The sequence below is a fragment of the Manis javanica genome, chromosome 8 (assembly GCF_040802235.1).
Source record: "Manis javanica isolate MJ-LG chromosome 8, MJ_LKY, whole genome shotgun sequence".
In the NCBI taxonomy this organism is placed as follows: Eukaryota; Metazoa; Chordata; class Mammalia; order Pholidota; family Manidae; genus Manis; species Manis javanica.
The window spans coordinates 90408331-90421778 of NC_133163.1; the positions used below are offsets into that span (position 1 = coordinate 90408331).

The following is a 13448-nucleotide window of genomic DNA, read 5'->3' on the forward strand; positions in this document are numbered from 1 at the left end:
GTGTCAGAACTACAGACTCATATTTAGTTGCCTTCATCATTGGCTATCCTAATAGACATCTTACACTCAACATAGCCAAAACAGAATTATTGATTTTTACCACAAACCACACCCCAACACACATATTTGCCACAGGATTCCCATCTCAATAAAAGCCATCACTACGTACCTAGTTGGTTCAAGTCATAAAAATCCAGAAGTCATCACTGATCCTCTTGCCCTACCATTCCCCCCACTAACACCTTCATCACCAAAAAGTTCCCAAACCTTTCATTTATCACGATTCTCATTATCTAAATCCAAGCCACATTCTTTCAGCTGAACTATTGCAACTAGACTTTCTGCCCTCATTCTGGCCTTACCACAATCCACTTTGCTCATAAAAAATGATCTTTATAAAAAGTCAGATAATGTCAGTCCTTAAAATCTTTTTGCGGTCTTAGAATGCAATATAAACCCTGTACCCCTACATGACTTGGCCCCTGGCTATCTCTCCAACCTATTTTTTTACTTTGCTCCCTCTTACTATGCCACAGCTATGTCTGGGCTCTGGTCATTCAGGGTCACAGCTTTATAATGTCACTTTCTTACAGTGATCTTCTCTGATCACTGGTCTTAAGTAGCCTCTGACCTCTATCCCCCTACCCAGTCACACATTCTCATGTCACCTATTTTATTTTTTACACTGCATTTCTTGTTAATTTGTGTGTGTCTACATCCCTCAAATTGAATGTTAGTGTCACATGACCAAGGATTTTGTATTGTGCACCACTGACACCTAAATGCTCAGAGTTGTGCTTGGCACATTATAGATATTCTTTTTTTTTTTTTTAATTGACTGGGTATATAAAAGAATGAGACCTATATCATCTCAACTTGAGGATATGGCTCCACTTATATACCATTCTCTGATCTGTAATAGCAACACATAAGTTGAGGACATAAACCCATAAACTCCAAAGACAGTTTCTGACAGCATATTGCTTTGAGGAAGTACTGCCTCATCCAACTTTACTGTTTCTAGCCGAACTACTGACCAGTGCAAAGAAGAGAGCAGAAATGCAGAAACAGATTGAAGAGATGGAGAAGAAACTAAAAGAAATTCAAACTACTCAGCAAGAAAGAGCGGGTGATCAGGTCATTTCTCTTTTTTTAATACACCAAACTAATACTTATTGAAACAAATATTAAAAAATATAAAAGTATAGAAGGTAAAAGTCCTCCTTCCTCCCATTCAGAGTTTTTCTGGTAGCTATTCTTAGCTTAGTAGTAACAAAATTGACCAGAAAAGTAATTTAACAGGTGGCTTCCAATGGAAGTTATGGCATGTGATATAAGCGAGGCAATTTATTGACTCATTAGTTGTGGTCTACACCCTTGTTTTGTTACCTCTGACTTTACCTTTTTATTCTAGTCATGTTCCATTAAAATGGGTTACCTAAAGAAATTCGTATATGCTTGGCACTGCTCAGTTGAATACAACAGTACCAGTTTATACTAAGAACATAAATTATTGGAAAAAACTTTTATGATACAGACATTTAATATAGTCAATGGATATCTAAGGGAAGAATATGCTAAAGCTAATTTTGGAGCTAAAGCTTGAAAATACAGCATTTTCTAGATAGGAGAGACACACTGATTTTGTTTATTTAATGCAAATAGCAAGAAGAAAAGATGCCTATACAGGACACAGCTGAACTGCGAATTGCTTCAGAGCCTCAGGAAATACCAGCAGTGGTTCAACCCAATTCTTTTTGTCCAGTAAATTCTTGTGCCAGGTAGGACCACTCTGGTGGAAAGAACAATGCTTCTACGAGGGCATTTAGAGCCAATCTTTGAATCTAGTGACTTAAAGTCTTCTGGAAGTCTCCAGTCTCTTTTATAGTATCAAGATGTGATTTTTGCAAGTCTCTGTCACAATATAAGCTTTGATGCTGATGAGGGAGGACAGAAAAATATACATGTATCTTATAGAAACCATTAAATATAAATAATTCTTAAAAAGAGAAAACTACCCATTTCTATCACCAAGAGATGACTTCTATTAATATTGGTATATCTCTCCTTATGTGTTCTGTTTTTGTTTTGTTTTATAAAAATGAAAGTTTATCATTTTGTAATCTGCTTATACTGTTAATGTAATTTATCAAATATATTTCTATAATAATTTTAATAACTGAAGTTTCTATCTTAATGAATTTGGATTGACAGTATTTTATCTTAGATTATAGAGGATTATATTTCATCAAGCCTCTTAGACTTTTAAGAATTAAATAATTCTTTCTGTGAGTACAAAGCACATGTTTTAAACCAAGTTTCTTCACAGGGAAACTTCACTTGCAGAAAACATTTGGCAAGAACAACCTCATTCTAAAGGTGAATTGTGTTTGACTCTCTTAAGAAACTTCTGTTAACAAATGTATTATGTAACAAGTTGTAAATACTTTTCTTAATTATGGTAAAGGGAGTTGAAAGAAGTAGAGCTGGGGACTAAGGTATTATACCTTTGATCATGGAATTTATAAGCATATGATTTGAAATAGAATGGACATTTGAAAGAAAATTTTTGTAAGATTTCTCAGTGCTTTGAAATATTTGCTTTAAATGTAAATTTAAATTTGTATTAATTACCAAATAATCTTCCACTTAGGCTAATATACCCTGAGCTAAGCATAGTAGTAGTATCCAGCAGCCAAGACTAGAAAGTTGGTTTTTGGAAGAAAGGGGAGAAGTTTTAAACTAAATCTCTTTTATATTCATATTTGTCTTCTTTCTATTCAGAAATATGTTAAAAGAGGTAAAAACATGAATATCAACCTATGAGTAGTTTTCAAAAAGCATTAAAAAGGACCTGATTAAACCTCTAATTCTAACCACCAATTTATAGGAAATACAAAGCATGGAGGAACATGCAAAACTGACAAATCCAGCATGACAAAACTATTGTTTCTTCAACAAAATCACTAAAAAAAAAAAAAACTCTATAGAATCAAAGTGATTGAAGAGGCATTTCAACCAGGAAATGCATACTGAAATATTTATAGATGAAATGATATGATGTCTTGGATTTGCTTCAAAATAATCCAAAGTTGGGTTGGTTTGGAGGAGTGGTAGTTGTGGTTAATACAGATGAAACAAGATCATCCATGTTTAGATAATTGTTATTAAGTGATCTCTTATTTTTATGAAATCATTCTTACAAAAAACAGACTGCCTTTCTGCTTTCAAAGAACACAAAATATTACTTAACTCTTGTTTTGAAGTTTGGAATCATTACTCCAAAGAGTATAAATTTAGTTTCTTTTTCTGTAGGTTCCAGTATACCTTTCTCCATTTTTGACGAGTTTCTTCTTTCAGAAAAAAAGAATATCAGGTTTGAGATTTTTTGTTTTGTTTGTTCTGACACTTTAAAGTTTTTACTATTATAGATGAAAGTTAATTAGGGTATTTCTGTTATCTCTGTTAATAAAAAAAATTGCTAACTGGAGTATGTCTTTTTCCAGTTCCCCTGCAGATCCCTCACAGGTTTTAGCCCAACGAAGACCCCTTGCAATTCTCAAAACTTCAGAAAGCATCAACTCAAATGAGGATGTGTCTCCAGATGTTTGTGTAAGTCTGTTAATGTAAATGGAGTGCTGGATTGTTTCATTCAATGATCACAAAAGTTTAGGGTTAAAATTAAAATCACTGGCTTAAAATAAGCACATGAAAAAATGCTCAATGTCATTAGTAACCAGAGAATGCAAATCAAAACATCAGTGAGATACTACTTCACATGCAATAGAATGGCTATAGTCAAAAAGACAGAAAATAAGAAGTGTTGGTAAAGATATGGAGAAATTAGAACCCTCGCACATCACTGGTGGGAATGTAAAATGGTGCAGCCCCTTTGGAAAACAGTTTGGCAGTTAAACATGTACCATAGACCCAGTAATTCCCCCCCTAGGTATATAGCCAAGAGAATTAAAAATATATGTTCACATAAAAAATTTGTACTATACCAGCATTATTCATAATATCCAAAGAGTGAAAACAACTGAATGTCCATCAACTAATGCATGGATAAACAAAATGTGGTATATGCATACAATGGAATATTATTTAGCCATAAAAAGGAATGATGTATTGATAGATCTTATACATGGATGCACCTTGAAAAGACTTTCCTTTGTGAATGAAGCCAAATACAAAAGACCATTCCATTTGTATGAAATAGCCAGAATAGGTAAATCAATAAAGATAGTAAATAGATTAGGAATTTCCAAAGGATTAGGGAAGAAGAGATTAGCAAGTAACTACTAATGGATATTGGGTATATTGGGTATTCTTTTTGGGGTGATGAAAATTTTCGGGAGTTTGATGGTGGTGGTTGCACAACCTTGTGAATGTACTAAAAAAGAGTGAAATGAATACTTTCAAAGGGTGAATTTTTTGGTAATGTGAATTATATCCCAATTTTTTACAGTGAGGAAAAAAATCAGTCTTAAAACCTGTAATACTTTTTTTTAAACCAACACACAAAAGATCTTTGTTCTTTTATATAAAATACTGTTTGTGGCAACTGAAGAGTTATGTGCACTATAGCCATTTTTTTGTTAGTAATGTCCTATTTTAACCACTGTTGACTAGTGACATAGTAATACTTAGGGTAAAAAGATCCTTCATAGACATGCAAGTCAAAGTAAGTAATCTTTATCATTAACATTTCATTGAAATTTTAAGGAAGAAAATCATACTTCAAACCAGCATCTGGAAACTTGAGGTTGAAAAGAATTGAATGTGTTTTAATTTGAAGGCTTTTAAAGGGAGACGTGATCAGTAGTTATAATGATTTAAAGCAGTGTGTTCACCACATCCTAGGAAATGAATCACTCAGGGAAACGTTTTTAAACACACTTTTCTTTTTATTTACTTCTTTATTGAGATATATTTTACCTCCTCTAAATCTCACAAATAATTGTACAGCTAGATGAATTTTTACATGTATCTCCACCCAAAACAAGATGTAGAATATTTCTAGCAACCCAGAAAAGACTAGGAAGTTGTTTATAGCTGTAGGTGCTCAGGCCCTGTTTCAGCTCTACTGAATTGGGTTTTCCCGTAATGAAATATTAGCATGTATTTTTGTTTGTTTTAAATACTTTCCCAGGTATTTCCCAATACTTTCTGGAAGTCCACAGACCGCTACAACAAGATAATGATGTGTAAGAGTAGTTATTTACATACTGTGTTGTGGAGAATAACACCAGAGAGCATGGATAGATAGGCTGAATTTGGAGGCAGTGGTTCTAGGTTCAGCTGATCAGGGATGGACTGAATTATTAAAAGAGTCAATCTTAATCGAGTTTTTTTGTCTTAAACCTTTTACTTGAATCTTAATAGGTACCTACCGGAATTCTTCCCCTAAAAATAGATCATATTTAAAAGTCTAAACTAATAGGGCCATAAGTAGTACTTGCATAAAATGTGTTCTTAGAATACAGACATCTTTCTTACTTTAATCTTAATGATTTTTAGCTACATTTTTTTGTTTCTTCTAGATGTATCTCTCACCTCTACTTATTAACATTGAGTCAGAAATCCAAAGTATGTCAAATTGGTAATGACCTAGCAAATTAACATCTAGTATCCTCAAGGGTTAAATGAATAAGCACTTAGGCATACTGCAGATAAATGTGTAAAGTAGTACCAAAATCAAGGAGGGCAGTTAGGCAATATGTAAAAAGAACCCTAGTGTTCATAAACTTTTGACCCAATAATTCTACCTTTAGGAATTATTTCTAAGAAAATTAAGATATTCCTAAAGATGTACATGTACAAAGATATTTTTAATAGTTTTATAGTATTAGAAAACAGAATAACCTTAAAAAGTTGGTGAATTTCTAATAGACCTACAGTGTAACCATCATGTTTTTAAAGAATTTTTGATAGCACAGAAAATATACTAAAAATATGAAGAAGAGTACTATATAGTAGCATATATGCTATAATTTCACTTGTTTTAAAGTCCCTTTTTTAAATGCATAGACTATGCTTGGGCATGTATCCTACCAGCTGGATGTGATAACTCCAGTTGCCTCTGGGGAATAGTGATTGGAGTGGAGATGGGGGGTGAAGTGTGGGAGAGAAACTTTTTCACTATTTTTCCCTTTAAACTATTGACTTTTTTAAACTGTATGCATGTCATGTATTTTAAAAACAAAGACATGTTTTAAATCTTTTTAACTTTTTTATACTTTTTAAGTATTTGGCATAGAAGAAGTAAAAGCTAGGAGGATTGCAGATTATCAGAACATTTTCTAGGCCATAGCCAGAAGAAAAACAGTATTAGTCCCCTAGTTCTTGGGTGAAATTGGTTGGGGAGAAAAAAATTGTCCAGTATTTCCCTTTGTGTGTAGAATCCTCACAGTGTTATATTTTTTTTAATGAAATATAGTTTGCTGTTTTCATAATACAGAACCATTTTCCTCAAACATTATGATGTGTTTTCTAAAATTGCCTTCCCCTAGAGATTCTGATATGCTACTTCTATACCCTGTGTTGAAAATCACTTATCTAATATGTGTACCTATAAGTAAAAAGACAGGCCATTTTATATGAAATATTGAAATATTTCAGCTAAACTTTACATGGTTTTCATTTCAGGATGAATTTACAGGAATTGAGCCTTTGAGTGAGGAAGCTATTATCACAGGTTTCAGGAATGTAACTATTTGTCCTAACCCAGAAGACACTTGTGACTTCGCTAGAGCAGCTCGTTTTGTATCCACTCCTTTTCATGACATAATATCCTTGAAGGATCTCCCTTCTGATCCTGGGAGACTGTTGCCAGAAGATCTAGACGTGAAGACCTCTGAGGACCAGCAGACTACTTGTGGCACTATATTTAATCCAACTCTCAGCATCAAGAAGCTGAGGTGATTGGTGATTATAGGTTACATAAACGAGATTGTTTGAGTGTTCTCTTATTCTGTGTGTGCTTGTCAGTTATAGTGATCAATTATCAAGCTCTTACCACTTGCCAGGTACTCTGCTAAGAGCATTACATGACAGTAGAGATCCCCCAAATTGTGTCAATAGGATTTAGTAATTGATTTGAACATGAGGGTTAGAAGAAGTAAAGTTTGATGGTTATGAGATTAAGGCCAGGTATCTTTGAAGAAAGTTTGGCAAAGTGTACCTGTTTGGGAGAGTGGGGGGCATTTTTTTTTTGCCCTTTAATAAAGTATCTTTTGAAAGAGTTGGAACTGAATAAAGAATAGTAGAAGGGAATGGCATAAAGAGCCAGGGACTAAACCTTGTGATCTACCCATATTTAAAAGTCAGCTAATTTAAACAAACTAATTCCAATTTTAAGAATATTCTTTAATTTCCAATTTGTGCTTTAAAAACTGCATCTTGAGACTCTGCCTCACAAACTTTTTATCATGTTTGCTAGCAAGTATTCACCTTGAGTGATTTGTGTGTCCCTTTTTCTTTTATCTTCTGTTAAAGAGTAAGAAGTCCAGGGAAAGGATAAACAGGAAGAAAGTTAGTGTCTTAGTCAATGATTCTCAATCGTTTAGAATAAACTTATAGTGGTTATTTGCTACAGATTGGGTAAATAAAGCGTAATTTCAGAAATTTAATGCTGGGCATTCCTTGTCAGCTGGGATAAATAATTACCTAGATTCTGATTATGAATCTTTTTCTGTTTAAGGAAAATAATAGGCTTTAAAAATGAGACTATTGAACAGCAAATAAAATCATTACAAAGAGAAGCTCATATATATTATCCCTATGAGGACTGACTCATTTGTGGTTGTTTCAGCCCAATTATTGAAGACAGCTGCGAAGCCACACACTCCTCTGGGTTCTCCGGATCTTCAGCCTCGGTTACAAGCACCTCCTCCATCAAATGTCTTCAAATTCCTGAGAAACTAGAGCTTACTAATGAAACTACAGGTATGTTCCTAAAGGCCACTTGTAAGCCAATATCTACATCCATGTCTAGTAAACATTTATTTATCTCCAAACAGAGCTGCTTTTATTCTCTAGAAAAGTTGCTGTAAATTGTGAAATTTCTGGAATAAATTAGCACTAACTGAACAGAGTGTCATTAAGACCTGAGATGGAAAAGTATTGTTAGGTTAGCAGTGTTGATCACACAGTCTTCTTTTTTTTCCCTCCTGTGTTATAATACCCATTTTAAGTTTTTTAGGTGATGTTTTTTGTTTTCCAACTTTTTCCTCCCAGACAACCCTACTCAGTCACCCTGGTGTTCACAGTATCGTAGACAATTACTAAAATCCTTAACGGAGCTGAGTGCCTCTGCAGAGTTTTTTGTAGAAGATAAGCCAATACCTAAGTTGGAAATAGAAAAGGAAATTGAATTAGGTAAGTATCATTGAATGCATGTTCTTTTGTATATGACAGTGAACAAATAAGTGATTATTTATATTTGAACTTGATTCTTGAGCCCAACAAATATTTCTAGATTATAAGAAACAGCATTATAGAAGTTGACATGGTGATAAGTTCATGTCCCAGTAACAGCAGAAATTCTGTCTTCTCCTTTTTCAATTTTTAACAAATAATTTTGAGAAAGGAATTCTAGATGCTACTAGCTGGTAAATATAAAATGCCTTTAGCCCATAAACTGGGAAGTAAAGCTAGAGAGCTATCCATATGATTTCTAAATGGAATCATACCTTCTCAACAGGTAATGAGGACTATTGCATTAAACAAGAATATCTAATATGTGAAGATTACAAATTATTCTGGGTGACGCCTAGAAACTCTGCAGAGTTAACCATCATAAAGGTGGGACTCATTTTTTTTTTGTCATTTCAATTACCTCATAAAAAATAATGTGGTTGGAAGCTGTGGCCCCATGGTACCATCAAATCCTTCTAATAATTTATAAGCTTCTTTGTAGGGAAGTCATTGAGGCATCAAGAAATCACTCACCGTTATATGCCAGGATTAGATATCAAAAATGAGAGGCTATTGTGTAAATCTCTTAATATATTAAGTATTGTATCAGTTTTATCTCTTTGAGGAAATCTCTCCTGAAATTTTCTGGCCTGCTCCAGTCTGGACAAATTACATTCTAGGCTTGACACACATGGACACAGTATTGCCTTGAAATTTCCATTCTCCTTCATCTTCGGGATTCATGTTACACTTTCTTAAATTGAATGCTCCATGATATTGGATCCCATTTTTTCTCTCTTAGTTTAAGCACTCATATTTTAGTAGTTGCCCAAGAAAGGATGCACGTAAATTTTTTTCGAGATCTTGCTTGTCAGAAAATTCTTTATTCCACACATTTACTTGATTGGTTGTCTGGCTGATTATTAGAACTCTACATTTAAAACCTTTTCTCCTTAGAATTTTGAAGATCAGCTCCATTATCTTCTGGCTTCTAACCTCGCTTTTAAAGTATGTTGCTATTATTTGCATGAGACTATTTTTTCCCTCCTTCCAAATCCTCATAGGATCTTATGTTTGTCCCCAGAGTTCTGAAATACCACAATTACATGCTTTGGTAAAAGTCTCCTTGTCACCCATATACTAGATACTCTATGGCCATTTCAACCTGGAAACTCCTTCAGTTCTGAGAAGATGATTTCTTCCTCTCAGTCTTCTCTGTTCTTTCAGCTGCAATTCTTTTTATTAGGATATGAGATCTCCTGGACAGATCCTTTTAAAATCTTTTCTTTTTCTCCTGTTTTCTATCCCTTTGTCTTTTTGCTTTATTTTTTGGGATGTTCTGTCAACTTTATTTTCATTCTTTCTGTTGGGTTTTTCATTTCTTTTGTCATGTTTTTAATTTTCAAGAGCTCTTTTTTATTCTCAGAATTTTGTTCTTTGTAGCATTCTGTCCTTCATTTCAAACATGGAATATTCCTTGTCTCTCTGAGTATATTGATGATGCTATAAATTTTTCTTCCTGCATTGTCTGTTGCCTTTTGTCTGTTTTGATCTTTGTGTTTCCTTTTAGAGGCTTCCTTCAAGTCTTTGCCTGTTTATATTAAAGTGTGGGACTCTAAAAGCTAGTTGAAAACTGTGTATAAGATGGCTGTGGGCGTCACTCAAGGAAGATCTCACTTGACTATTTTATTAGAAACCCCCAGCCATTAGGTCTTTCCTCTTGAGCTGATCAGATTCCTCAGAGAAAACTTCTGATTTCCTGTCTGGAGCATATAATCCTGGCTGCTAGCTTCCTGAAAGCAGAAGCAGAGAAATTAGTCTAGAGATTGAAGGGATGGGAAAGTGCACTTACCATTGGATATATAAGCTTTTTTTCCCTTTCTTTCATATGGTATTCCAATCCTCAGCAGTGTCTGCTGTCCTCTAGTCCAGAAGTCTTCTGTTTTACACTCTCTAGGAGCAAACTACTGGTCTTCTGGAATGGGGTAGAGGCAGCTGGCCAGGCTGGGCTACAGGAGCAAGAGGAGACATCCACGGTCTAACTTCCTCTGTGAAGAGTTCAGACATTCCTGTTTTAGCTACACCTTCACCCTTACTTCTGTAGGTAACTGGTGCCACCAGTTTTATACTATAGGGAGATGGACGGCCTTGTGGTTAAATTAGATTGCACTCGGTTTTTTCCTCTGCTAGAATCGACTTTCCTTGGGTCTGCTAAGTGAATTGTTACCTCTTATTATTCTCTTTCTGTGTCCACATTTTGTTGCTGCTGTGTCCTTTATTAAATACTATGGCTTTTAAAATATCCCTTTACTATTATTTCTTTTTTTTTTAAGAAAAGAATTTATTAAATAGAGGAGTGTAAATTTAATATTATTTGATATTTAAGTGTGATTTATTTTATCATAAAATAGTTGATATACAATATTATATTGGTTTCAGATGCAAACATACTGATTCAGTAATTAATACATTGCTAACTGCTTGACAAATGAATGTGGTTACCCCCATTCCCACACCAAGATAGAATATTATTGGTTATATTTTGTGTTGTACTTCCATTCCTATGACTAATTTATCTTATAATTTGAAGTTTGTATCTCTTTATCCCCCTTTGTTATTAATACTGTTTGTGTATTGAAAGGGCTAGAGAGAATATTTTCAATCTACTAACCATAACCATAGATTCTAATTGCTCTTATTTTTAAAATATAATCTCTTACAGGTATCTTCTCAACCTGTCCCATGGGATTTTTATATCAACCTCAAGTTAAAGGAACGTTTAAGTGAGGAGTGTGATCATTTGTGCAGCTGTTATCAATACCAAGATGGCTGTATCATTTGGTACCAATATATAAACTGCTTCACTCTTCAGGTTTGCAATACTATAAAAACATTATTTGAAGTTCTCAAGTAGAGAGATTTGTGCTCCATTGAGCAATGGAATTCAGTTCAAAATTCCTGTTAATATTCTAGAGATAGGCCAATTAAATTACAAATTAAAAGAGTTAATCATTTTCTTTTCCCAAGTTATTTTGACCAAGAACCTCTTTGGGTTTTTTTAAACTTTTTATTATGTCAATTTTCAAATATATACAAAGTAGACAGAATTAGGCAATGATGCAGTCATCTAACTATGCTCGTAATCAGCTCAGGGCACTCCTATTACTGATTCCTAGTCTGTTCATTCCAACATCCCTGCCATATGTGGTTTTGGTGCTTGCTCTGTCTATTCAAACTGTTTTTTGCCTTTTAGAATACCTTGCGATTTTTTCTTGATAGCCAGAAATGATGTTTTGAGTAAAAAGAACTGCTGTAAATTGGCCTTTACAATGTGGTGATACGCGTGAGGGGAGGGGACGCACTGTCTAGTCCTTCGATTTCTACTGTTCATAGAGGACCCATGCCTCTGGGCTATGAACTTCACAAGTGTTTCTCAGGTTTTTTCTCCCACCTTAATGGGACAGGACAGCTAGAGTGAGTTGGCTTTAAGTATTTCCCTTCCCGCAGATCACTTAGACTCTGATAATATTCCCACAGGTTAGGTTCTAGTTAACTCGTTACCCCTGAGGGCAGGGCTTGTTTAAAAAGAACAGTGCTGCAGCCCATTTCAAAATGGCTCCTTTTCCCCTCCCTGTGCCAGAAGCATGCCAGGAATTTTCTGTTATTTAATGTGAGAACCTAGTCTAGCTCTTAGAGGTAAAACTCACAAAGTTGGGATTGGCAGAGGTGTCCCCTTATTCTAACAGATTCTAGAAGAGTTGTTGATTTTTCAGTCTGTTCAGCTTTTTACTTAATTAGGACAGAGTGGGGACTTCCAAGTTCCTATGTAAGGAATGGTCCATTTTTACCACTTTTATTTATCTATGCTAACCTCCAATGGATTATTTTTAGAACCCAAACACAATGTATCACTTTATTCTTTGGAGTTTAAGATTTTGCTGCATATTTTGATGGTAATATGAATTCTCTAAAATGATGGAATAAGGGTATTTTTAAATTACCATTTATAGCGTACCTCTTACGGGCCAGGCTCATCCTTGATGCTCTTCATCCATTACTTCATTAAATCTTTACAAACAATCTTATAAAAGAGCAGTGTTGTTAAAACTGGGACCAAGACTCAACCTACAGAGGAACCCAAGCTCTAGCAGAGAACAAGGAAAAGTACAGAGCAGCAGTCAGCAAGATACTAAGTCAACTGTCACCTCAACTTAAGAAATAGTGAGTTTTCTGTCCTTCTATTTTCAGGATCTTCTTCAACACAGTGAATTTATCACCCATGAAATAACTGTGTTGATTGTTTATAACCTTTTGACAATAGTGGAGAAACTACACAAAGCAGAAATAGTCCATGGTGACTTGAGTCCAAGGAGTCTGATTCTTAGAAACAGGTTGGTCCTTTTTGTTCTCTTTTGATTCTGTCACCTCTCTTTTAAAACAAAGATAGGTTCTAGTTTGTTTTGCCTTTTGGAAGTGCCATATTTATAAATAACACAGTATGTTAAGAGAATATTTGCTCCCTAAAAATTAATGATTGGAAATAGTTTTCAGTAATTCAAAGGAAAAAAATTGAGAAAATACATTAATAGAGAAAGAACTAACCACTCTGAGTATTATGATGATTCCTGTCAAAAAGAGATATAAAATATGAATAGTTGGAGGAATGTGAAGTAGATTATTTAGTCTTTATCCTAACAAAGCCAAGGCACTGCTCAGTTTCAAAGACCAAAGCTTAAATCAGGCTAAATCGAGGTGCCAAGAGAAGCGGGTACAACCAGAGTGCACATACAAACCATGCCAAAGAAAGGGGCTGGGTGTTCAGATTCAACCCAGGTCAGCCGTCAGATTCAAGGGTGAGCGCAAAACAGGAAGTAAGAAATGTAGTCCAAATACTAAGAACTGAGAAAATATAGGAAACATTGAGGCATGAACAGAGCAAAGACCAACCACAAGTTTTGTTTTATAATAAGGACTGTAAGGCCAGCACACCATTTTAGTGATCGTTGATCTCATAGTGTTTGAGCAAAGCA

General features: G+C 34.6%; 1 protein-coding gene and 1 long non-coding RNA gene across 4 annotated transcripts in view; one reads left to right on the forward strand and one right to left on the reverse strand.

The window, feature by feature from the left end:
* The window catches only part of BUB1B (BUB1 mitotic checkpoint serine/threonine kinase B), a 48479-nt gene that overhangs the window by 30221 nt on the left and 4810 nt on the right, over window positions 1-13448 (forward strand). For 2 of the 3 annotated variants that reach the window (XM_017667718.3, XM_073211625.1), the window contains exons 10-20: window positions 1025-1137; window positions 1666-1781; window positions 2330-2379; window positions 3316-3376; window positions 3507-3612; window positions 6649-6920; window positions 7814-7947; window positions 8239-8379; window positions 8705-8805; window positions 11141-11290; window positions 12667-12809. In XM_017667718.3, coding sequence (XP_017523207.3) covers window positions 1025-1137; window positions 1666-1781; window positions 2330-2379; window positions 3316-3376; window positions 3507-3612; window positions 6649-6920; window positions 7814-7947; window positions 8239-8379; window positions 8705-8805; window positions 11141-11290; window positions 12667-12809 — 1387 coding nt within the window. Of the gene's footprint in view, window positions 1-1024; window positions 1138-1665; window positions 1782-2329; window positions 2380-3315; window positions 3377-3506; window positions 3613-6648; window positions 6921-7813; window positions 7948-8238; window positions 8380-8704; window positions 8806-10375; window positions 11013-11140; window positions 11291-12666; window positions 12810-13448 lie in introns of those variants that run through there. The other variant, XM_073211626.1, reaches the window with a different exon arrangement.
* LOC108401649 (uncharacterized) overlaps window positions 8209-13448 on the reverse strand; it is a 34494-nt gene continuing 29254 nt past the window's right edge. The window contains exons 2-3 of the long non-coding RNA XR_005061484.2: window positions 10271-10466; window positions 8209-8346 (exon numbers count right to left, since the gene is read on the reverse strand). This is a non-coding gene — a long non-coding RNA (uncharacterized lncRNA). The remainder of the gene's footprint in view (window positions 8347-10270; window positions 10467-13448) is intronic.